The sequence below is a fragment of the Equus caballus genome, chromosome 2, assembly GCF_041296265.1.
Source record: "Equus caballus isolate H_3958 breed thoroughbred chromosome 2, TB-T2T, whole genome shotgun sequence".
Lineage (NCBI taxonomy): Eukaryota > Metazoa > Chordata > Mammalia > Perissodactyla > Equidae > Equus > Equus caballus.
In genome coordinates, this window is record NC_091685.1 from 44299756 (window position 1) to 44325331 (window position 25576).

The 25576-nt window shown below is 50.9% G+C and overlaps 1 protein-coding gene across 4 annotated transcripts in view; it reads left to right on the top strand.

Moving 5' to 3' along the window:
• ACOT7 (acyl-CoA thioesterase 7) overlaps positions 1–25576 on the top strand; it is a 116904-nt gene that overhangs the window by 28866 nt on the left and 62462 nt on the right. For all 4 annotated transcript variants that reach the window (XM_023635891.2, XM_070254077.1, XM_070254080.1 and 1 more), the window contains 3 exons: positions 11702–11819; positions 18698–18854; positions 24035–24126. In XM_023635891.2, coding sequence (XP_023491659.1) covers positions 11702–11819; positions 18698–18854; positions 24035–24126 — 367 coding nt within the window. The remainder of the gene's footprint in view (positions 1–11701; positions 11820–18697; positions 18855–24034; positions 24127–25576) is intronic.

Sequence of the window (25576 nt, forward strand, 5' to 3'; positions counted from 1 at the left end):
GAGTCATACAGAGATTGTCCTTCTCTATCTGGCTTATTTCACTTAACATAATTCCCTCAAGGTCCATCCATGTTGTTGCAAATGGAACGATTTTGTTCTTTTTTACGGCTGAGTAGTAGTCCATTGTATATATATACCACATCTTCTTTATCCATTCGTCTGTTGATGGGCACTTAGGTTGCTTCCATGTCTTGGCTATTGTAAATAATGCTGCAATGAACATTGGGGTACATAGGACTTTTGGGATTGCTGACTTCAAGCTCTTTGGATAGATACCCAGTAGTGGGATGGCTGGGTCGTATGGTAGTTCTATTTTTAATTTTTTGAGGAATCTCCACACTGTTTTCCATAGTGGCTGCACCAGTTTGCATTCCCACCAGCAGTGTATGATGGTTCCTTTTTCTCCGCAACCTCTCCAACATTTGTTGCTATTAGTTTTAGATATTTTTGTCATTCTAACAGGTGTAAGGTGATATCTTAGTGTAGTTTTGATTTGCATTTCCCTGATGATCAACGATGATGAGCATCTTTTCATGTGCCTATTGGCCATCCGTATATCTTCTTTGGAGAAATGTCTGTTCATGTCTCCAGCCCATTTTTTTTTTTTTTTTTTTTTTAGCAGTTCATATACGACTTTTTATAATATTTTTAAATTCTTGAACAACGTGAATACATAACTTCTCAAAAACTAGAACATTTTTAAAAATAGAAAAACCAGCTAGAGAAAAGTATTTCTGGACACCTTCATCTTCCCCAGAGAACTTTCCCAGGCTTTTTCGTACTGAAATTTTAAAATAATTTTCCTACCTTTTCTAACATCACCTTCCTGTCAAACGCTATTTTTAGAATTTCACCCAGAGCCTGGTTCATCTACTATGATTTGAGTCATTTGGGTTCCATCGAGGGTTTCATTTCTTTAGGACGCGGAGTTCATAGGCCTCCTCTGGAACTTGCCACTGGACAGGAACTTGCGCACTGTGGAATATCAGCCTTACAGACTAAGTGGCAGAAAGAGAATTGTTGGAAAATATGCTCCAGGCACTGCCATGCGCATCTCCCAGCGATTTCCCCAGGCTTTTCAGAACCATTGAACGTGTGGTCTCATCTTGAGTCGCGTGACTAAGCGAGGTGGTCACTGGGTTCTCTATCCTCATGCAGGAGAGCTGTGTCTGGCCCGTGGTGGCTGTCGGCTGTCCTGCCTCCCTTCCAAATGTGCTGTACTTTCCCCTTTCCCGTCGCATCTTTTACAAACGTCTGTCACCCCAATTCTTTCCCTTGACAGTCTTCCCAAATGTTAGACCCTATCACTCCTTGGCTGAAATCACTGTTTACCAGCCATTCTTCCCAATTACTAGACAAAGAACAGCTTTGAAGCTTATTTGATAATGAAGATTACACACTTGCTTTTTGTGCTGTATTTTAAGGAAAAAGAGTGATTCCAGTCCTAATGTTTCTGAGTGATGATAGAATGACGTTTACAGAGAGAGGTCTTCTGAGAAAGACCTGTTTAAACACACACTGCTTGTTCTGCAGTTGCCCCGCTCTGCGAGAATTTCAAAGACCTGTTTTCCCCAGGGCAACTGTTTATCTTACAAATCTTTTAAGTAAGTTTAATGAAGTACTTTTAAAGCTGACAACTTGCATTTATTATTTCACAATATGCTGACAGTTACGACCGGATTAGCATGAAAAAATAATAGCTACTAAGTAATTTCATTAAAAGGACTATTTTTCTGAGATGCAGAGGTCCCTTTTTGCAAAGCACAGAAAGATTCAGGACTTTGAAGAGGAAGAAATTCACAACATGTGGATCTGGACTTCTTCTAGACTTCTAACTTGTGGGTCAGCATTAAAACCGACCAAACCCACACAAGTATTTCCAGTGAGATTTGTGTGTGTGTCGTGCATCTTTATTTTTTTAATCTCAGCTTTATTGAGGTATAGTTGACAAATAAAATTGTAAGATATTTAAAGTGTACATTGTGGTGATTTCATGTTAAAAAGTGATTTCATATTAAAAAGAGGATTTCTTTTACTAAGTGATCATTAATACATATTGTTTTATGGATGCTCGTAGTACAGCTCCTTCACCCCTCACTAACTTAGAAATAGAAAAATCAACATTGATTATCATGTGCCCACTGATCTCAGAGAACAAAGACACAGATAATTATGGCTTTATGCCATAATACGTCCAGCCCATTTTTTGATCGGGTTGTTTGATTTTTTGTTGTTGAGTTGTGTGAGTTCTTTGTATATTATGGATATTAAGCCTTTGTCGGATGTATGACTTGCAAATATTTTTTTCCCAGTTAGTGGGTTGTTTTATTGTTTCAATCCTGTTTTCATTTACCTTGAAGAAGCTCTTATAGTCTAATGAAGTCCCATTTGTTTATTCTTTCTATTGTTTCCCTTCTCTGGGAAGACATGGTGTCCGAAAAGATCCTTTTAATACTGATGTCAAAGAGTATACTGCCTACATTTTCTTCTAGAAGCCTTATGGTTTCAGGTCTCACCTTTAGGTCTTTGATCCATTTTGAGTTTATTTTGGTGAATGGTAAAAAGGAATGGTCAATTTTCATTCTTTTACATGTGACTTTCCAGTTTTCCCAGCACCATTTGTTGAAAAGACTTTCTTTTCTCCATTGTAGGCCCTCAGCTCCTTTGTCGAAGATTAGCTGTCCCTAGATGTGTAGTTTTATTTCTGGGCTTTCAATTCTGTTCCATTGATCTGTGCACCTGTTTTTGTACCAGTACCATGCTGTTTTGATTACTGTAGCTTTGTAGTATGTTTTGAAGTCAGGGATTGTGATGCCTCCAGTTTTGTTCTTCTTTCTCAGGATTGCTTTAGTAATTCGGGGTGTTTTGTTGCCCCATATGAAGTTTAGGATTCTTTGTTCTAATTCTGTAAAGAATGTCCTTGGGATTCTGATTGGGATGGCATTGAATCTGTAGCTTGCTTTAGGTAGAATGGACATTTTAACTATGTTTATTCTTCCAATGCATGTACATGGGATGTCTTTCCATCTCTTTATGTCATCATCTATTTCTTTCAAAAAAGCCTTGTAATTTTCATTGTGTAGGTCTTTCACTTCCTTAGTTAAATTCACCCCAACATAGAGTGGCCTTTTGATTGAGTTGACCGCTAGTAGGAGTGAGCCAGATATATTTGTCCCAAATTTGATATAGTCCATCCTGTGTGTATCGATAAGTTGGGGATTTACCTTTGGAACTTGTTGTTTATGATCCACCTGTGACAAGGCAAATCTAGTTAGTATTTGGGCAGTAGTATTGAAGGAAAAGGTTTGATTGTGGCCAGGGAACTCCCAGGTGTCAGAGACAGATGGCCACAAGGAGACATTATGATTAGTAATAGATGAATCTTGTAGAAGAGAAGAGCTAGAATCTAATATGCATGAATGTGTACTATAGCTTCTACTAAAACATAATTTTTCTCTCGAAAATCACCCTCATTTTTACAAGATAGCCAAATTAAGACTGACTGGTTTGTAAAATAAGTGTAGTTTCAATAAAACTTGGTTCAATTATTTACATAAGTGCAGCAAGAATAGCAATTGGTTATACAGGCTCTTTTAAATCTGCTTTGCTGGAATTTTTTTATGAGGAATCTCAGATTGAACTGTAAAGGCCTCTGGAGGCCAGAAAAGCCAAGCCAAGGACTTGCCATCAGATTTTGCCTGCAGTACCTACAGATTTGGGTGGACTCCTCTCTTCTAGAGATCCCTCAAAATATTCTGAGGTTCCTTGCACCTGCCAGATAAGCAAGCTTCCTTAGTTAACGGGTAAGATTGCTGGAATCTTTCTCTGTAAATAAGGTACCAGGCCAATATTTCGAAGTGGCTTTATTTCCAGAAAGTCTAGTGTTTGTCCTGAAAGGCAGTATTGTCATATCCAAGCCTATATGTTTCTCAAATGTGACATTCCAGTCAAAGCCTTGGTAACATAACCAATGTGTCCTGTTATAAGGAGAACAGATTCTTAGTGAACTTATGCAAATAACTAGAAATAACCGTACTCACTCACTAAGTTTCCAAATTCTGGAGGGATCAGGTAGGGAGAAAAAGATAAATGTTTCAGTTCTGCTCATAAAGGTATAATTTCACCAAATTGCTGTAAGTCATAGTTAGCATAAGAGAAAAGATTTCCTTAAATCTGAGAAATCAAAACTCAACAATATTTCAAACAGAAGTCAGAAAAAATTATAATCATCCTCATCACTGGGGGCTGAGTGCTGCCGGTCCAGCGGGTGGTGGCCCTGATGTGATGAGATCAGGGAAGACCTGGCTGAGGATGCACATGTGAGCTGTGCTTTGAAGAAATTTTAAAGACCATTGATTTATTTGGACAGCTTGACATGGTTTTAAATTCCAGAGGCTTGAGGCCTCTCAGTGCAAATTCCCTCCAACTCCAGTCACTAGTTCCCTTCTCCAGGGGCGGCAGAAGCTTCCGGTTCTCCATGCCTCACTCTAGAGGTGGTCTGTGCTGGCCCTGCAGGCATAGTCACCTGGTCCCTGTCATCCTGTGCATTGCGTCTTTTCACCTAACAGTGCATCTCGGAGAGTGTTCCTCCCTCTGGCTTGAGGCCGCGCACTATCGCGTTGTGTGGATGTGACTTAATCTAACTAGTCCCTTTTTGGTGGTTGTTGGGGACATGGCCAGTCGTCTGCATTGTAAACAGCTTTACAGTGAGTAACTTTGAACACACTTGGTTTGACCATGCGTGGAAGCAGCCATAGGGTGAGTTCCTGCCAGTGGAATTGCTGCGTCAGAGCATGCCGTGTGCTGGGAGCTTTGATGGATAATGCCACATCGCCCTCTGGAAGGTGATAGCCACTTAGGTTCCCCCTTCACAGAGGAGTCCCCCCTTCACAGAGGCCAGCTCTGATGTTGCTGGGACAGATGGGCACAGGCAGGACGGTGGGGTGGTCCGGGGGTGCCTGGCCCACAGCACTGGTTTGAGCCCTGCAGGGCAGTGGGAGATGAGGCGGAAACGTTCCAGATCCCTGAGGGCTTCCAGTGCCTCCCTAGGGAGTTGAATCTTTATTCTGCGGATTGGAGGGGCCCTGGAGGGTCGAGCAGGGGAGTGTCGACTAGATTTCTGCTGAAGAAGGTAGCTCTTGGGGCAGTGGGCTAAGCTGTGAGTTAGGTCTGGCAGGCAAAAGACAAGTCTAGAAGCCTGCTCTCCACCCCGAGCCTGAGAGTGACTTCCCCGCATGCCAGCCCTGCTCCAGTGTCTCCCGAGGCTGCCCCAGCCCTGAGGACAAGCCCAGATTGTGTCTCTAGCCCCGGGCCTGTGTGACAAGCTCCTGGCTGTATCCTCCAGCCCATCTCTTCTCTGCCCCTCATGGGCCACTGGCCAGCTTTGGAGGATTGCCTTCTGTTTCTAGACTCACCGAGCTCTCCTGGCCTTGGGGCCCTCCTCTGAGATGCCCCCCTTCCCTGGAACATTTCCCTGCCCCCTGCCCTCAGGATCAGCCTTGCTAGCTTTCCAGGACTGGGCCCAGGTGTCAGTTCTTCTCTGAAGTATTCCCAGAGTCCAAGTGGAGTGGCCACTCCTTCTGGGAGTGACCCCTTGAACTGTGTTTGCCTGGCCTCGTGAGAGCTCTTGTCAGCAGCCTGGCGTCTGCGCCAGAGGGCAAGTGGGGGCGAGTGTCCACTTTGGTGAGCCTTGGGCCCCCGCCTGGCCTCTTCATCCTGTGGTCTGGGGCAGGAGCAGCTGGAATAGAAGGGGAGGGTGACACAGTGACATTCCAGATAAGAGTCAGTCAGCCGCTGCTTGGCTGGGAGGGCAGGGAGAGTGGAGGATGTGGGCCTGGTGAGGGAACGCAGCAACACTGCTGGTCAGCTGAGAGGACCTAGGAGGACACTGGGGGATGCAGGAAGGGTTCCTGGGTGACCTTCCGCCTTTCCCTGAAGTTTCTGGTCCGAGGAGGGGGAGGAAGTGCAGGTGGGCCTGGATGGAGGTGGGGAGAGAGGTTGGGGAGAGAATGGGTCGCAAACGGTCCATGCAGGACTGGGTTAGGCTCGCCACCTGTTCTCCCCGCCTGAGCTGGCCTGTGTGGTATTGAAACACATTTTACTTAGGCGCTGCTCCCATTCAAGTATCAGGAGATTTCGCATTAAACTCTGGATCTCCAGCTTCTCTTGAAAATGCAGAAGCCTTGGCATCCTGCCCTCAAATTTCCACATGGCCCTGTAGTCAGCTGGCGGTGAGGGGCGTGGCGAGGAATCCGAGGTGGAGCTTTGGGGAAGGCTGCTGATTGGACCACTGGGAAGGGCTGCGTGAGCTGGGCTCTGGCCCACCTGCATCTGCGGTAACTAGAGTGCTCAGTCAGGATCAGGTCCTGGGGGGTAGGTTTGTGCCTGTACTGTGCACCAGCTGGCCTGGGGAGATAGGACAGTCCTTGGTGCAGGACCCAGGGTGACCAGGACGGGTGGGGCTTGGCCAGCATCCCAGTGAGCTTTCCGGCTGAAGAGCCTGCGGTGTGGAGCTCCTGGCATTTACTCCCAAGTGCCCAGGGTCCCCAGGGCAGTAGGATGTTGATGGTGCAGTCCCTGGGAATTCCCAGTGTTGCAGGATGGCTCCAGGCTTTGCCTCAGGCCTCAGGCACTGTCCCCTGTTCTGCTGTCTCAAAGGCTGCCTCCTTATCACTTCCTTCCTCAGTGCCACTCCGGATGTAAGCACTTCCTTGTCCCCCTGGGCCCTCTGTCTGCACTTCTCCCCCAGCCTTGCTGCATTTCTGCAAGCCAGCCTGACCTGGACAGCCTTACTTTACAGACAGGCAGAGCGAGGGGTAAACCCGGCTCCCCCAGAGGTAGCTCTGGTGCTCCTAGGAAAGTCTCCTCACCCTGTGAAACCCAGGGGCTCTACTCTCCGTGTCCAGCCCCTGCCCCATGGCAGCCTCCGCAGGGCACCTGTGCACACAGGAGGGCAGGCCTGTGCGTGGAATGGCCCATCCGCCCTTCTTTACTAAATTGAAAGCAAATACAAAGGAAAGAGGTTGATACAGTAGTTTTGTTATTTAAATTGGCTACCTTGTAACTCAAACTTAATAACCCAAAACAATAGTATAAGTTTGAATTTTTAAGACTCAAAAATGTGTTTTTTAAATTTTTAATTATTTTATTTAATTTTTCTGGTTTTGTTGAGATATAACTGACTTGTGACGTTTATTAGTTTTAGGTGTACAACATGGTGATATGATATATGTATATCTTGCCAAATGATTACCACAGTAAACTTAGTTAACATCCATCCTTCACATAGTTACAGTTTTCTTTCTTGGGATGAGAAATTTTTTTTTTAATCTTGCCTATTTTTTTTATTAAAGTTATGAAAGTTAACATCCTTGTGAAGTTACAGTTGTACATCATCATTAGTCATGTTGTAGGTACACCACTTCACCCCTAGTGCCCTACCCCCACCCCCCTTTCCCCTGGCAACCACCGATCAGTTCTCTTTGTCCATATGTTAACTACCACCTATGAGTGGAGTCATACAGAGTTCGTCCTTCTCTGTCTGGCTTATTTCACTCAGCATAATACCCTCAAGGTCTGTCCATGATGTTGTGAATGGGACGACTTTGTCCTTTTTTATGGCTGAGTAGTATTCCATTGTATACATATACCACATCTTCTTTATCCAGTCATCAGTTACTGGGCACTGAGGTTGGTTCCATGACTTGGCTATTGTGAATAATGCTGCGATGAACATAGGGGTGCATGGAACTTTTGGAATTGCTAATTTCAGGTTCTTAGGATAGATACCCAGTAGTGGGATGGCTGGGTCATAAGGTATTTCTATTCTTAACTTTTTGAGGAATCTCCATACTGTTTTCCATAGTGGCTGCACCAGTTTGCATTCCCACCAACAGTGTATGAGGGTTCCCTTTCCTCCACAGCCTCTCCAACATTTGTCACTCTTGGTTTTGGATATTTTTGCCATTCTAACAGGTGTAAGGTGATATCTTAGTGTAGTTTTCATTTGCATTTCCCTGATGATTAGTGATGATGAGCATCTTTTCATGTGTCTATTGGCCATCCGTGTATCTTCTTTGGAGAAATGTCTGTTCATGTCCCCTGCCCATTTTGTAATTGGGTTGTTTGATTTTTTGTTGTTGAGTTGTGTGAGTTCTTTGTATATTATGGAGATTAACCCTTTGTCGGATAAATAACTTGTGAATATTTTTTCCCAATTAGTGGGCTGTTTTTTTGTTTCAATCCTGTTTTCCCTTGCCTTGAAGAAGCTCTTTAGTCTCATGAAGTCCCATTTGTTTATTCTTTCTATTGTTTCCCTCATGTGAGGGGTTATGGTGTCCGAAAAGATTCTTTTGAAGCTGATGTCAAAGAGTGTACTGCCAATATTCTCTTCTAGAAGACTTATTGTTTCAGGCCTAATCTTTAGGTCTTTGATCCATTTTGAGTTTATTATAGTAAATGGTGAAAAAGAATAGTTGATTTTCATTCTTTTACATGTGGCTGTCCAGTTTTCCGAGCACCATTTGTTGAGGAGACTTTCTTTCCTCCATTGTAGGCCCTCAGCTCCTTTGTCAAAGATAAGCTGTCCATAGATGTGTGCTTTTATTTCTGGGCTTTCAATTCTGTTCCATTGATCTGTGCATCTGTTTTTGTACCAGTACCATGCTGTTTTGATTACTGTAGCTTTGTAGTATGTTTTGAAGTCAGGGATTGTGATGCCTCCAGCTTTGTTCTTCTTTCTCAGGATTGCTTTAGCAATTCGGGGTCTTTTGTTGCCCCATATGAATTTTAGGATTCTTTGTTCAATTTCTGTAAAGAATGACATTGGAATTCTGATTGGGATAGCGTTGAATCTGTAGATTGCTTTAGGTAGAATGGACATTTTAACTATGTTTATTCTTCCAATCCATGTGCATGGAATGTCTTTCCATCTCCTTATGTTGTCGTCCATTTCTTTCAAGAGGGTCTTGTAGTTTTTGTTGTATAGATCTTTCACTTCCTTGGTTAAATTTATCTTGGGATGAGAATTTTTAAGATCTACTGTCTTCGAGCTTTCAAATATATGATACGAGATTGTTAACTTTAGTCACCATGCTGTACGTTACATCCCCAGGACTTATTTATTTTATACCTGGAAGTTTGTACCTTTTGACCCCCTTCACCCATTTCTCCCACTCCCACCCGCCATCTCTGGCAACCACCAATCTGTTTTCTGTATCTGAGTTTGGGTTTTTTAGATTCCATGTATAAGTGAGATCATAAAGTACTTATCTTTCTCTATTTGACTTATTTCACTTAGCATAGCACCCTCAAGGTCCATCCATATTGTTGCAAATGGCAGGATTTCCTTCTTTCTTATGGCTGAATAATATTCCATTGTTTATGTACACGTTTTTTTAATCCATTTATCTGTGGATGGATGCTTAGGTTGCTTCCATATCTTGGCTATTGTGAATAATACTGCAGTGAACATGGAGGCGGAGCTATCTCATTTCCTTTGGATATATATGCAGAAGTGGAATTGCTGGATCATGTAGTAGTTCTATTTTTAACTTTTTGAGGAACCCCGTACTGTTTTCCATGGTGGCTGCACCAATTTCCATTCCTACCAACAGTGCACAAGGGATCCCTTTTCCCTTTTCTTTGCCAACACGTCATCTCTTGTCTTTTTGATAACAGCCATTGTGACAGGTGTGAGGTGATATCTCATTATGGTTTTGATTTGCATTTACTGATGACTAGTCATGTTAAGCACCTTTTCATGTCCCTGTTGGCCATCTGCATGTCTTCTTTGGAACAATGTCTGTTCAGTTCCTCTGCCCATTTTTACATTGAATTATTTGTTTGTTTGCTGTTGAGTTGTGGGAGTTCTTCATATATTTTGGATATTGATGCCTTATCAGATATATGATTTGCAAATATTTTCTCCCATTCAGTAGGTTGCCTTTTCATTTTGTTGATGGTTTCCTTTGCTGTTTAGACACTTTTTAGTTTAATGTAGTCCCATTTGTTTATTTTTGCTTCTGTTGCCTTTGCTTTTGGGGTCAAATCCAAAAAGTCTTTGCCAAGACTGATGTCAGGGGGCTTGCCGCCTATGTTTTCTTCTATGAGTTTTATGGGGTTAGGTCTCACGTTCAAGTCTTTAATCCATTTTGAGTTGATTCAAAAATATTTTCACGTGAACATTTGAGAAGCCAAGTGAAGCTTCTTTCCTGTGCTCTGGGGTCACTGCCTGGGTCGCTGCCTGTTGCCCCTGAGCAGCTGATGCAGGGTGAGAAGCCAGTGGCCTGCGTGGCTGTGATTCTTGTAGCCAGACGTCCCCCGGAATGAAGGGGTGATGTTTGGGGATGGGGATGGTACAGACGGCTGTCAGTCACCCCAGGATGTCAGTACTCCTTTGCTCTCAGAAATGGCATCTCACAGCTCTTTCCTGGCACTTCTAACCTTCCTGCAGTAGGTTGGCTGACTGCTTACAGAGGAGGGAAGATGCTACTGATGAACAAGTATCTGATTGGCTGTGTGCCAGGCACTGTTGGGCTTTTATCGGCATTATCTCGTGTGAGTCAGTCCTCCCATGGGCCAGGGCGGCAGTACTATTATTGTGCCCATTTTACAGACAAGGAAGTGGAGGAATGAGAGTTTTGACAGCTTGCCCAGGCCATCCAGCTAGTAAGAATGGGAGCAGGAACGATTCCTGAGTCTGGCTTATCCTCGGAGCTGTGAAAGGAGCCGTTAGGAAATGCTAGACCCGGAGGCTGCTTTGTGGCCCAGAGTGGAGGGGTGCTGGTCCTGGGGGCCACACTAGCCAGTGGGGCAGGAGCAGGCTGGGGGATCCGCAGGTGGGTGCCGGGCACGCTGGAACCGTGACACCTGTCTCCAAGCCTGAGGCCGTTGCAGGCAGATTTCACTAGCCAGACGGTTGTCTGGGAAGGTGCCAAGCTGGCTGGCGTTGCCCACAGTAGGAGCACCAGGCTGGCTGGCTGGGATTCCAGGGGTTTCATGGAGCTTCTCTGCTGCCGGCTGCCCACGGCAAGGATGCGGTTTTTCCTCTTTGGGGAAATGGGCTGTGTTTCAGTTCTCCCTGCCCTTAGGGAGCTCCAAGCTCTCAGCATCAGGGAATCAGGCCCCTCGGGTGCCCCTGAGGAGCTCAGCAGGCCAGGGGCAGGCGCTGAGCGGGCCTTCACCTGCTACCGGCTTCTCAAAGCTGTGGCACGTTTCCAGTTCTCAGAACAGCCACTCCCCTGGGACTCCCAACCGAGGTGGTGGTCCTGGGAATTTGTCCATCATCCAAGGGGTCACAGCCTGTGTCCTTGTGCTCATTCAGCCCTGCTGGTCGTTGGTGGGCCTGGGGACCTGAAGAGGCAGCCATTCAGGGAACCTCCAAGCCGTGCCGCTGCCTCACTGCTTTTGCCAAAGGTCCCTGCTATCACCCCTTCCCCGCCAAGGGCGGGTGGGTGCCTGGGCTTCAGGGGAAAGGCCCCCTCTCTGTCCTCCTCTCTCCTGTGGAAACACGACCCTGAAGCCCCTTGTCTGGCCTGTCAGGTCAGCACCCCACCCTGTCCAACATGTGGAAAGTTCTTTTCCCTTCTCTGGGAGCCATCAAGCCCTTTGGAACACCTTCTCCTCTCCCCAGGTTGTCACTGTTCACGAGTGACATCCTTCCCAGAGGCTTCATCCTGCTCCTTCTCTCTCCTCTGCCTAGGATCATGCGGCCAGACGATGCCAACGTGGCCGGCAACGTCCATGGGGGAACCATCCTGAAGATGATCGAGGAGGCGGGGGCCATCATCAGCACCCGGCACTGTAACAGTCAGAATGGGGTAAGCGCCTGCGGACCCCTCCCCCAGCCTAGCTGAGATCACGCGGAAGGTTCCAGTCCCCAGGAGGCCTGGCGCCCCTGTGTGCAGTGTGTACCACTGTTGGGTCAGGAAAGGAGTTTGGATGGCGCCCAGGCCTGGAGCCTCCCCCTCCCTTGGCCCCGGGCCTTGGGGGCTTCTGGAATCTCTGGCACAATCGGTCCTGGATGGGAGATCCCTTGGAATGGCGCTTGGTTTCGGGCCCACCGAGGAGGGGTGGGGACCACCAGAGACTGAGACTCAGCTGACAGAGCCGCCTTTTCAGCACCTCCCCCTCCATTCTGGAAGAGTCTTAGCTTCTTGAACGCCCTGGGAGCCCAGCCCTCACGGATCCCTGCTGCGTGGGTAGTAGTTTATCATGGGTGTCAGACCATCCAGGACCTAGGTCCCTCCCCAGGCTACCCCCAGGTGGCTGTGGGCAAGCGCTGGCGCGCTTGCCTCCACGGCTTCCTGGCTGTGAAGCCCAACAGGCCCTGCACGAGCGCCCTCGGAGGTGCCAGCTCTCCACCTGCTTCTGGTGACGAGGGCCAGGCCTTCTGGATTTAGGATTTCAGGGCAGCTGCAGGGCATTCAGCTTATCATCCCCTGCCGTGCCCCTGCCATTTCTCTGAAGGCCTGCCTGCAGGAGGGAAGCCTGCCCTCGGGTTTGGGGTGGGGAGGATCTGTCTTGTGCAGCAGCGGGCATCTTGGGGCTGGCACAGAAGCAGTGCTGCAGGGCGCTGCGCCCTCTGAACCTGTGGCCTCGCTAGCCGCCTGCGGTGCTGCGAGAGGAAGATTCCACACCGGCGTAGTGTGTGTGCATGCATGTGTGTATAGAGCGAGCCAAGCCGGGGTGAGTGTGCTGGGTGGGTGTGGGTGTGGGGCCCTCCACACGGGGAGAGACTGGGGGGCTGGGCTGGGCCCTTGCTGTGAAGGGGGGCTCGCCAGCCTCACAGGAATTTGGATCTATTGGGGTGCCCTTGGAGTTCTGGGGTCAACCTGGCCACTGTCAGACAGCGCTGTGGTGGTGGGAGGACGGGGCTGGCTGGTTGGGGCCAAGCCCCGGGGAGACCCTCTGAGAGAGACAGAGTCCAAGGCAGGCCTGGTGAGAGAGGCTGGACATTGGGAAGGAGAAGCCCCAGGACTGGGGAGTGAGGGAGGAGGAGGGGCATGGGAGCCGGGTGGGGACGCTCCCCGAGGAGCTGCCAGCATGTGGTGAGCACTCAGGGCACAGAGCTCTGGAGAGCTTTAGCTCGTGTCCTCGTGACACCCCTCACAGGCAGAGGTGGCTGTTTTTATTAGTCCCTGTGCACAGATGAGAAAACTGAGGCACAGAGAGGGTGCATACTTGCCCAAGGTTACATAGGGAGGCAGGTGGAGGTTTGGGCCATGAATCCAGGCCTTGAACCTGTGCTCTGAGCCCCTGCTCTTCCTCACTGCTTCCCCGGAGTGAGCCTGGGGGTGCAGGAGCTTCAGGTTTCACCCGTTGGCTTGGAGATACCTCTGGGCTGGTGGTCCCAGGGTAACCTTCTGGAAGTTCAGGCTCAGGAGAGGGGTTGTGAGCTCTAGGTGGCTGGATACTGGGCTGGGAGCTGATGCTGGCCTCTGAGGGGCCTTGCTGGGGCTCTGGGTAGGGCAGGGGGCACCCCCATCCACCTGCCCCTTGTGGCGTCATCCAGTGTGTGGCTTTAATAGCACAGTGTAGCCCCGCGGTTCTGTCTTCAGCTAGGGCCTCTTAGCTGACTCCACCTGGATCCTTAATTGGCCCTTCCACCTTGACGGCCCAAAAAGACAGTCTGGACCTGCCCCCAGGCCGCTTCTCGTGCAGTCTCCTTCTCCGTAAATGACCTCCCTGGCCCCAAGTTACTCAGGCTCAAAACCTAGTGCCTCCACTGACCCTGCTCTTCCTGTTGCATCCGTGGACACGGGCATCCAATCCTATTGGCTCCACCTTCTGGATAATTCCAAATCTGAGCGCCACTCACCAGCTTTACCATCATCCGGTCCAAGCCATCGTGACTTCTCACCTGAATTGCCTAAACAGCCTCCTAACAGGTCTCCCTGCTTATCCCTGCCCACCTTGTCTCTTCTCTAACAGCAGCCGGAAAGATCCTTTAAAATGAAGTCAGAGCACATCACTCCGTGAGTGTGACTCCCGTCTCTCGCAGGGTAAAAGCCCAAGTCCACACAAGTCCCTGTGACTGCCTCACTTGTTGTCCCCAGCTCCAAGTCTTCATCTGCTACTCCCTCCCCTCAACACTCCCTTGGGCCACACCAGCTCTCCTGCTGCTGTTTGAACTGGCTGATGATGTTCCTGCCCCAGGGCCTTTGGACTGACTCTTCTGTCTCCCTTGGCCGTTCTTTCCCTGGATATCCACGTGACTTATCCTCACCTCCTTCCAGTCTCTGCATAAATACGACCCCACTCAGGCCTTCCCTGATGACCAGCTCCCTCACTGCTGCCAGCTGTTGTTTTCCACAGCACTATCACTTCTGGTACACTGTGTGTTTTGCTCATTTATATTTGGGCTTCTTCTCCCACTAGAGTGTAAGATCCATGAGGGCAGAACTTTTGCCTTTTGGTCCCCTGCTGGATGCTTAGCATCTGGACCAAGGCCTGGAACATAGCAGGCTCCCATTAGCCCTCTGCTGATTGCCAGAAGTGTGTGTCTGGAATTGTCCTCCTGTGGAGAGCTTCTGTTTAATGCGCGCTTAGGATGCTCCAGGGACCATGCTGAGTGCTTGGCTTTCCTGACCTGGGCAGTCTTTCCAACCGTCTCCTTAGCCACACTTTGCAGGTGAGGAAACGGAGGCCTAGAAAAGTTATTGGGCTTTCCAAAAGTCCCACGAAACTGCATCTTCTAAGCTGGCATCAGCCAAGGGTGGCCTGAGTCAGTGTAGGGGCAGTTGCGGCTCAAATAATAACAGTAATCGGAGCTAACCCTTTCTGGACCCATTTGATTACTGATCTAATACCCACATCTGTGGGAGAGGGGTGTCTCAGCCCTCTCCTCTCTATGCATTGTCCCCTCGAATCCTGGCGGCAGTCCACTGGTACCATTTCTTATCTGTATTTTAGAAAGAGACTGACACATGGAGCAGGGAAGTTACTACCCAAGGTCAAGAGCTAGTAAGTGGCAGAGTCGAGATTTGAGCCCAGGGCCCAGCGCTGTACTTTCTGGCTCTGCTTCTGGGGCTGCTGTCCTGGCTTGAAGCCTGTGGCTGCTCAGGAGCCCAGCCCCCATGGTTTTCCCGGACACCTGTGCCCAACAGGCAGTGCCGTGAGAGCCACCTTTGGGAGCATGGCAGAGGGCGCTTCTTGGGGTAGATGCTAATCCGAATACACCTGGATGCTTCTCAGTGTGGGGCTGCTCCTCCCATTCAGCCCCAGAAGCAGGGAATTGTGGGGTGTGTCTGAGGCACCTGGGAGCCAGAGATGCCTACAGCTCAGAGATCCTCATACTGAGTGCAAATATTCGTCAGTCCACATTTTGAGTTTTTGGATCACGCCAGTCTTTATGGAACTCCTGAGGTGGGCCCAATGCCCTGCTAGACCCCGGGAAACAGCAGCTCAGAGTCGAGTTGGAGCCACCCTGGGTCCCAGCCTGTGCCACCTGCACCCAAGCTGGATCCACAGTCACAGCAAAAGCTTCTCTCACAGGGTCATGTCATAATGAAATGAGAGTGTAGTGAGACTCCTGAGGGGCTGCCCAGTAAACAATCTTTCCTTTAGTATTTTTTTTAAAGATTGGCACCTGAGCTAACAACTATTGCCAATCTTTTCTTTTCTTTCTGCTTTTTCTCCCCAAATCCCCCCAGAACATGGTTGTTATATTTTTCAGTTGTGGGTCCTTCTAGTTGTGGTATATGGGACGCTGCCTCAACGTGGCCTGATGAGCGGTGCCATGTCTGCGCCCAGGATCCGAACCGACGAAACCCTGGGCCACCGAAGCGGAGCGCGTGAGCTTAACCACTTGGCCACGGGGCTGGCCCCTCCTTTAGTATTTTAAGCCCAGAGAGAACCAAGCTTAAGATTCGCAAGTGGCCTCCAGCCTGGGAAGAGCAAGCAGGAGGCAGTCCCCAGGCGTCCCTGTGCCAGGCCTGAAGGCTTCTGGCAGGTCTGTGTGAAGAGCATCCGTCAGGACAGCAGGGAGAGGAGCTCTGTATCCTCCTGCCTCAAGTCCTTCCTTCTGTGTTCTGGATTCTGGAAGGAAAAACAAATGCCCCTGCTAAAAATACGTGCAACTCTGAAATGTGTGGCCTAAAAAGTGAGCGAGTCTGCGATTGTGTCTCCCCTGCCCCTCCCAGAGAGGCCCTGGCCCACTCCTCACCTGGCCCTACAGGCCCTGTTCACCTCTTTTCCCGCGTTCCTGCTTCATCCCCCTGGCGCGCAGCCCAGCTCCAGCTCCCCTGTGGGGTCTGCCCTCCTCGCCCCTCTGCCCCGGGTGCCCACACCCTGCACACCTTCTCCTGCTTGACACTTTGTCATTCAGGTCTCAGCTCAAATGCACCCTCTCTAGAGAGGTGCCTGGCCCCCTCATCTGAAGCTGCCCACCCCTCACATGCTGCACCGTCCTCTTCAGAGCACCCAACACCGTGTGGCATTGCCCTGTTTCCTGATTGTCATCCATCCCCCCAGGCAGAACCCAGGTGGAGGGAGGCACTCTGACTTGCTCCCCTCGAATGCCAGCGCCGAGTTCAGTGCCTGGCTCCATGGTCAGCCGATGCAGGAGTGCCTCTGTGGCCGGGAGAAGGCTCAGGGCCATCTAAGGCTCGGACGTGCAGAGATGTGAGAAGCAAGCCGACTTTCCTTGTAAAATGTTACTGCGTGTGTGCATGTGCGTCACCTGTGTGTGGGCATAGCCATCCCCTAATTTAGCCACTGTCTTAAAAGACACCTGGGTTAGTTCTGTTTTTTGCTCTTGTAAGCAGTGCTTGGATCTTTCTGAGAAGTGGCCCAGAGCCTGGCCCCTCATTCTTGCTTGGCTCCACTTAGCGCTGCCTTTCTGCCAGTGGGTGGCACTGCAGACACGTGAATTTACTTAGGGATGAAATTCCTGCCTGTTGTTTTAGAGGCAATGGGTGACTTGTTTGGGGGGCGGGGGGGAGGGGAACAAAACCATGCGAATCAGAGTGGGGAAGCCACCGCTGCGTTTGCCTCCTTAGCCCGCTTAGTCTCCCAGTCACCCTGGTCTCCTGCCTGGCAGAGACCTGACTCTGGGATGTTCATAGGAGCAGAAACGGTCACGGAAGCCCTGATGCCGTGTGCCTGAGAATCACCGAGAGGGGGTGAAGATGGAGGTCCCCTGGCGTCCCTCCAAAGAGGCAGGTCCTGTGGGTTTGGGGTGGGTCAGGGAGTTTGCATGCTGCCACAGGTGGCAGCAGGCAGCTCGCGGGAAGAGCGCAGACACACCAGGGCTTGAACTGACCATCACCTACAAGCCTCATATCTCCAACCCTTGCAAATTTGGGGTGCAAAAGGGGTGCTGTGCAGATTAACTGGGAAAGCAAATACTGGTGCTGACACAGGGCTTGAAAGATAGGCTCTCAAAAGTGAACCCCTGACTCCCGCCCTCGCCCCACCCCAGGGTAGTCAGGGAGTGTCGCAGACCCATGCTCTCTGACACCTAAACAATAGACAACTGCTGTCTGACAGCCATAAAAGCGCTAGGTGCTCTGTTTGGCAGTGAAGATCCGCAGTCCCACTGCTCAAACACAGGGCCGTCTTTTGTGTCACCCAGTGAGGAACAGATGAGAAATAAGCCGATTCTCAGAGCTGGTGCTGGGAGGTGCCGAGGTCCCGTCAGGCACTGCTGTCCTGTTGAGAAGTACCTTGGAAATGTGTGAGAGTATTTGTGTCATCCACCCAGGAAACAGTCCCAGTACCGAAAACGACATGAGTAAAAGGACAGCCACCTTAAGATTGTTTATAGGAAACAATTGGGGTTGACCTAAATCTCTAATAGAAGAATATTCCACTCTGTCTGACCATTAAAAATATTTTTGCAATGGAGTATTGTGAAATGGCAATCATGGAAACTGGTGAGGAAGTCCTTCGTGTTCCAGCAGAGAATGAGCTCTAGAGTAGACTATGGGGTGCCCCCAGCTGGGTCCTCAGGGGCTGCTGTACCCACTGGCTGTGTCCCATCCGTTACGGAGGGGGTCCTGGGAGGCCCCGTCACTGCGGCTGACCTGGTGCCACAGCTTTTGTTCCTTGTGAATTTTGAGTCATGAGAATGCCTTGCCTATTTGAAGGATAAAGTTTAAATAAAAGAAAAAAATAGGGATTGCAAAGAGCTTGTTGTAACACAGGCAGGTTATTTTTCCTCCTGTTGAGGGAAAAAAGCAGATTGTGAAAGTATATATTTAGCTTTTGCACAACTTTATGTAAGACAAACTGTGAAACAAGGAGCCAGTCAAACAAACAAAGCAACCAGTAAAACCCCTATTCTTAGGGAAAAAGCCTGGAAAGAAAGATCCCAAAATAGAAACTGCTGTTGTCTTTGGACGGGAGGAGCGATTTCCCTGCCTCTGTCTACTTTTCTATATTTCCCAAATTTTCCATAATGAGTATGTATGTCTTTTTTTCACTCTTCATTATGTAAGTCCTACATGTCTTCTGTAGAAAAATTAGAAAATAGAAAAAAGCCACTTGTGATCACACCACTCAGAGAATCACCTTTATCGAATGCTTTGGTGCGGTCCTGTGGGACATGTCTGCATCTCCTGTGGTTTTGCATTTAGGACTGTGTGGTGTCAATAAGCTGCATTACTTTCACAGTGGAAAAGAAAGAAAGAGTTTTTGAGGAGCATCTCCAGGGTCAGGGCTTGCCAGCCGGGCTGACCGTCTCTGGTCTTTGCAGGAGCGCTGCGTGGCTGCCCTGGCCCGGGTCGAGCGCACTGACTTCCTGTCACCCATGTGCATTGGCGAGGTGGCCCACGTCAGCGCGGGGATCACCTACACCTCCAAGCACTCCGTGGAAGTACAGGTCAACGTGATGTCCGAAAACATCCTCACAGGTAACTTCCGCGCCTCACCCAGTTGGCTTGGTTGGGAACAGCAGCCATGACAGCAATGACAATTAGGCAGCAGCCCAGCTCACACTGATTAAGGGCTGACTCTGCTCTAGGGGCTGGTCCTAATAACACTGTCCACAAATGACCTCCCTTAATTCCCACTCCGCCTGTGAGCAGATACTTCTGCCATCCTTGCTTTGCAGATGGGGAAATGGGGGCACAGTCTGGTTAAGCAGTGAGCCCAAGATTACACCTCCAGAGCAGGATTCAAACCCTGGCTGTCGGCTCTGGGCCTGAGTGTGCAACCACTGTCCCACCTTCTGGCCTGCTTGTCCGGGGCAGAGGGAGGGGAATGGGCTGAGAGGGCACAAACTGGCCTCCTGCCCCTCTGCCACCTCTCCCTGCCTGCCTCACCCTTCCTTGCCCAGTGGAATTGCCCCGAGAGGCCTGCCCTGGCCCTTTACCCTGCTTCCCTGGCCCCACAAACCAGGCTTGGGCTATAGCTCACTGGGCAAACCTTTGACTCAGGATCTGAATATTCTCTTCCTCGGTGTGGTAACCATGGAAACCCCTTTCATCCTCCCACTGGGCACTGCAGGGGAGTCTGGCTCCATTTGCACTTGCACTCACTGCTTTTTATAACTGGGCTGCTGTTGAAGAAGGCAGACCCCTTCGTCCCCTCGCTGCCCACCTCCTGTCACAGGCCACCCATTGTCCCACGTAGAGGAGAGTCCAAGTCGGTTCTGGAGGAAGGAGCTGCCTGGGTCTTGTACCTTCCTCCCTGTTCCCCCTCCTCAGCCGTGGCTGCCTGCAGAGTGCTGTGCTCCGACTCCGTAAGGGACTCAAGGCTTCTCTCTCCATGGGCCAGGAGCACAGTTATCGATCTGGAACATTCCGGTGACCTCAGCAGGCCTGGGTACAGCACAGTGAATGATTTAGCTGAGCAAGGGCCTAGGGTGGGGGTAGCAGTCCAGCACACCTGTGCCTCAGTGTGGCCTGAGCCCTGCACTTGGCAGGCAGCCCTGGCATCAGAGGGACCTTTTGATGCCGGTCCCAGGCTGTGGCACAGAAAGGGGTGGCTGGGCACTGTCTCCTCACATTCGGGGGCTTAGAGTCCCTGTCATCTTTCCCTCCACCTGTGATCATCCTTCCCTCCATCTGTGGTTGGCCCTTGGGCCCAGACCTCCTTTCCTGGGCTGTGCTGGGGGGGTTAAACCTTTCCCCTCTCCTGACAGAAGAGGGGAAATTGCTGTGCTCAGCTTCTCTTGATCTTCACCTTTATTTGTTGATAGTGATTTCAACAGTGTTGTGTTTTCATCGTGATTTTCCATTGTCAGGGAGTCAGCAACTTCAAAAGTGGGAAGAGGGGCCTGCTTCACAGATTCCCATCGTCGAAACCTCCTTTCTTGCATGTCAGAGGCCACGCCCGAGAGGAACCCCCAATGAACAGAGTGCAAATGGGGAAGAGAGGCAAGGAGAGAGGAAGGGCTTCTTGGGCTTTAAAAGTGGAGCTCACCTCCCATCATTTGTCCTAGTTGAAGTGGGTGCGTATGGGACCTGACTCTCTATCAGGCCTTCGGGAAATGGGAGAAAGAGAAGAAACACCTCACTAGGCATGTTAGGCTGAGGGTGCATTAGGCTGAGGGTATGTTGTGTTGAGGGTGTGTTGGGTTGCCTGTTGCGTTGAGGGCCTTTTGGGCTGAGAGTGCATTGGACTCAGGGCCTGTTGGGTTGAGTGTGTGTTGGGCTGAGGGCCTGTTGGGTTGTGGGCGTGTTAGGTTGAGGGTGTGTTGAGTTGAAGGTGTGTTGGGTTTAGGGCGTGTTTGGCTGAGGGCCTGTTGGGTTGAGGTTGCGTTGGGTTGCAGGTGTGTTGGGTTGAGGGCATGTTGGGTTGAGGACATGTTGGGTTGAGGGTCTGTTGGGTTGTGGGTGTGTTAGGTTGCAGGCGTGTTGGTTGAGGGCGGATTTGGAGGCTCTTGCTTCTCAGAGGTAAGAAGGTCCCACATGGGGCTGCTCTGAGTATTAACCTCAGGGACTGTGCGAATCTGCCAGTGCATCACCAGCTTGGAGCTACCCCTCTGAAGAGAATAGACCAGGAGACGGGGGAGAGGTGGGAGCAGTCAGAGAGGCCTGCCTTCCTGAGGTCACCACTGCCAATCTCAAAGGGCCTGGAGAACCCAGACTCACCTTTGCCTCCTAAACCTGTGCCTTGGAGGATGCATCTCCATCTTTAGGTTGTGGCGTCTTTGGTCTATGCTCTCTGGTGCACCTTGGGTGGGACCTTCTGCCCGGCTCCCACCATCTCTGGGCTTGGTGCCCACTCCCACCCACCACCTCCTCAGATGTGCAAGGCGTGTCTCTCAGCCACAGCATGCTCCAACTGTATCATAGGGATGCTTGGGATTTTGGCTCAATCCCCAGCGTGATAGTTCTCAAGGGGCCATTTTTGGTTGTCACAATTGGGGCAGTGCTACTGGCATCCAGTGGGCAGAGGCCAGGGATGCTGCCGCACACCCTACAGTGCACAGGACAGCTCCATCACAAAGAGTGATCTGGCCTCTAATATCTGCAGTGCTGAGGTCGAGAAGCCGCACCCTGGATCCTGACCTTCCGAGGGAAAGAATTGTGTCTTCCTCTTCCTGGCAGCTTCCATTGGCTCATAACAGATGAAGAATCAATAATTGATGAATGCATGAACGAACAGAGCTTATCTGGAAGATTTGGGCTTCTGCACTGAGATGGGAAGCCGACAGAGGGTTTTGTCTAGAATGACATGCTTAAACTCAACTCTAAAGGATTCCACCCACTGCAGGGAGCAGGAGTGGACACAGAGAGGCAGGAGACTTTTGCCCAGAGCCCATGTTGGCAAGAGGGTGGAGTGGGCGAGGTGACAGCCCTCTGCTTTCCACCTCCTCTGAGCATACCCAGCTGCTGCAGCCCTCAGCCTTGCTCTTTCCCTTCAGAATGGGCATGCAGCACCTGAACTGCCCTTTGAAGGAGAGAACCGGCAGTGAGAAGCCCTGCCTTGGGTGTTCATGCTCACGCGACAGTGGGGCAGGTGTGTTATCCCACTGTGCTGGTGAGAAAATAGAGGCTTGGAGAAGGCAGGGGAGGGGCCAGCACTGCTCAGGCTTTCGAGCTGGGGCCAGGTTCCCAGCCCTGGTGTTCTCCTTCCCAGCCTCAGGCCTCCCCCATATCGTGGGGACTTGGAGCCCCGAGGGCTGTGGCTACACACCTTGGTCATCTTGCCCTGGAGCCCCTGCTGAAAGGCCAGACACTGCCTTTCTTACTCTCATTTTCTCTCCCTCTCTGTGTCTCTCATTGCCGCTTCTGTGCATCTGTCTCTGTCATCCTTTCTCCATGTTTCCAGGTTTGGATCTGTTCATCTCATTCTGGGACCCTGCGTCTCTAGAGGGCTTCCTGTCTTGAGATGTCTTTTTCTGCCCACATGTCCACTAGGATGTGAGCCCTGTGAGGGCATGGCTCGTGGCCACCTTGTCCACTGCAGTTGCCCCAATGCCTGGAGCAGTGCCTGGCCCAGCGGGCACTCAGTGAGCTCTGACAGGTGGGGAGACTGAGATTGGTGAGCTGATGACTCATACGGGGTCACTCACCCTGACAAGGCTGTCCCATGAAGCTGTTTGTGACGTTTCTGTGTCTCGACCCCAGGAGGCAGGGGTCCCTCATTCTGTGTGTCCCCCTCGACCGGGGACTGTGTTGCCTGTCATGAGGCAGCCAAGCGAGCACACACCCAGGCAGACAACCAGCAAACCTTTGCCTTCCAGACAGCTCATTCATCTCCCACAACTGTCAAAATATTAAGCTAACTGGGACGTGATTGCTGCGAATTGCTCCAGAAAATATCTAGGAGCTCCTAAGATTTTAAAATAGATGTTTTTAATGCAGCAGTTGTCTTTTGATGGTTTTATTAAATGATGGAGAAAGTACAATTAGCATGTTTTGCCTCATTTGCTCCATGGTGTTCATTTAGGTCTAGAGGAGGGCCACTTGGGGTTTCCATGGAAACCAGCTTGTCAGGCTGGCTCTAGCTGAGTCAAACCGGAAATCTTTATTCCCAAAAGCAGGTTGTCAGATTCACTCAGTCAAGTGCAGTGAAAATCTTTTCCCACATTATTGCATGTGGTTCCCAGGCACAGGGAGCCTGTTGTCCTGATGGTGCTGTTGTGTCAGGGCCAAATAGTGACCATTCTGGGGTTTAGGACTAGGACCACCCCCGTGGGCCTCACCCTCTTTCTGACTGACCCCCCGGGGCTTGACTTGGTCCTTGGTTTAGGAAAGTGCAGCCTCAGGTTCACCTGGGGAAGAGCAGGTCGGAGGGGACTAGTAGAACGGAGATCCTGGAGGGACTTTGGAGAGGGTGCCTGGCTGCCCCTCGCCTTCCCCATGTCCTCTCCCTGTCCTGCAGTTTTGCTGTTCTCCTGTACATTGGGAATCTTCCATGTTGAAGAGGCAACTTTTTAAAGGCTCCTTGCAAATACTTCCCTGAAATTACTGGGCCCCAGGAGGCCTAGGTCTTTACTCAGAAAGGTACCAAGTTGCTGTGTGATCCTAGGCAAACCCAGGACCTCTCTGAGATTCAGGCTCCTCCTGAACAAGTGAGGGATGTGGACCAAGTGATCTCCAGGCACTTTTTGGCACCAAAGGGCCATGAGCCTGTGGTTCACAGCCCCACTCTGCCCTGAGGGCGGGCTCTGCCCCAAGGAAGGCCCTGTTTCCTGCCATTCTGCCCAGAGTAGAAGTCAGCAGCCCACAGCCCCTCTCTGGATTGGAGCTCTGAGTCAGCTGGCAGCAAATCCACGCTTCTGGCATGTGTTAACGACCAAACTCCCCTCTGTCACCACCTGCAAGGAGGAGCATGCTTGGAGTCAGTGCCCTCTGTGCACGGGTCCTCTGCCTTAGAAAAGGCTAGAAAGCCAGCAGGCCTGAGACCCCCCGGGCTTAAACCCGGGCTTTAAGACCTAAAGCTTTTCTTGCAGCCTCTGGAGAGGGACAGCATTGTGTGGAGGACCTCTGTGCCGGGGGGCCACAGCCTCGCCCAGGCTCCGTGCCCACGCTCTCACCTTGAGGCTCAGGGAGGCCTTGCGGGTCGGGAACCAGAGGTGGCGGTGTTTCAGCTCCTGCTGCCTCCCAGGCTGTCACTCACGTGCTTTTCTTCTCTGAAGGTACCAAGAAGCTGACCAATAAGGCCACGCTGTGGTATGTGCCCCTGTCGCTGAAGAACGTGGACAAGGTCCTGGAGGTGCCTCCAGTCGTGGTAAGGAGGGCTGTTCTGCTGCTCGCCCGGCAGATGGCAGAGGCCCGTCACTGCCGTCTCCCACTGTGGTGGGAGGTGTCCCAGGAGAGCAACAGCGGGGGCAGGGTGCGTCTGCCAGCGGGAAGCCAGTGGGGAGGGGGCTCTCAGCGCAGGTTCAACTCATGCTGGGAATGCGTGTGTAGGTGGCTCAGATCCTGTGGATGCTCCTCACGGAGTCCCCTTTGTCACAGTCCCCAACCAGAGGAAGGGCAGGTGCCAAGACTGTGCCAGTGATGAGTCAGTCCTCTGCCATCACCTCTGGACACCCCCACCCAGGCCAGCCGCTCCCCCTCACAGCCCCTGAGGATGCGGACACTACGGCGTCTCTGTTTTAGCCTCTCCCCTCATGGCCCCTGCTGGCACCCTCTCCTCCCTTGGTTTCTCTCCTGGTTTTGCTGTGGGCAGACGGATCTCTGCATGAAGACTTCATCGTGTTCGTGCCCAGGGCCCAGGCGGGAGGCTCGGCGAGGGTGAACATTTGGCCGATGAAGGGATTTAGTTCCTTCCCTAGGAGGACTCACACACCTCCCCTGTAACTCCCAAGTCCCCGCATGTCCCGAGGATGAGGACGTGTGCGGTGGGCTCCTCCGTGGAGCCTTGCTGCTCTCTGCTTTCACACCTACGAGGAAAAAGGCAGTTCTTAGAGGGAAGCATCCCGAGGCTCTAGCGGCGTCTGCCCCTGCAGGCAGCGTTTTCCTACAGTCGAGATATATATAGAACAAATTTTTAAAAATAGTAGAACTGGGAACCAGACGGGAACTGATGCTGCTCTTTTTGCTTGCAGAGCTCACAGAGAAACTGGGTGCTTCTGGCACCAATGGTCCCTGTCCTCCTCCTTGGTGTCCTCCCCCTCCCTCCACTCCTATAGGAAGCCAGTTCTGTCTCCCACCTGTGGGCCTTCCCATGACCCTGGGCCACCTGGGGCGATGGGAGGGGTGCTCCCTGTGCCAGGCTCAGTGTCTAATGGGGCATCCTGCCTGGGCCCCTGGAGGGCAGTCAAGGACCAGATGGGGCATTTCTCCAGGTGGGGCGTTCACCCTGGTGGAGTGGTCGGCTGCTGGGCTCCAGCTGCCGTTTAGTCTACACCTGAAGAAAATGTCTTGGTGTTGATGGGAAGGGCGCTTCCACCTTGGCCTGGGTCAGCTCAGTGTTGCCTCCTTTGGTGCCGTGAGAGCAGGGGGTGCTGCCACTAGTACTCGGCCAGCATGGGTGCTCCCCATCACTCTGCTCGTGAGGAGAGCAGGTGGGAGCTCAGGGCCAGGCTGTGGAGCCAGATGGTTCCCATGAGTCCACCTGTATGAGTTTCCTGGGGCTGCTGTGACAAAGTCCCACAGGCTGTGGGGCTTAAAACAATAGATGTTTATTCTCAGTCTGGAGGCCCGAAGTCCCAGTTCACAGTGTCAGCAGGGCC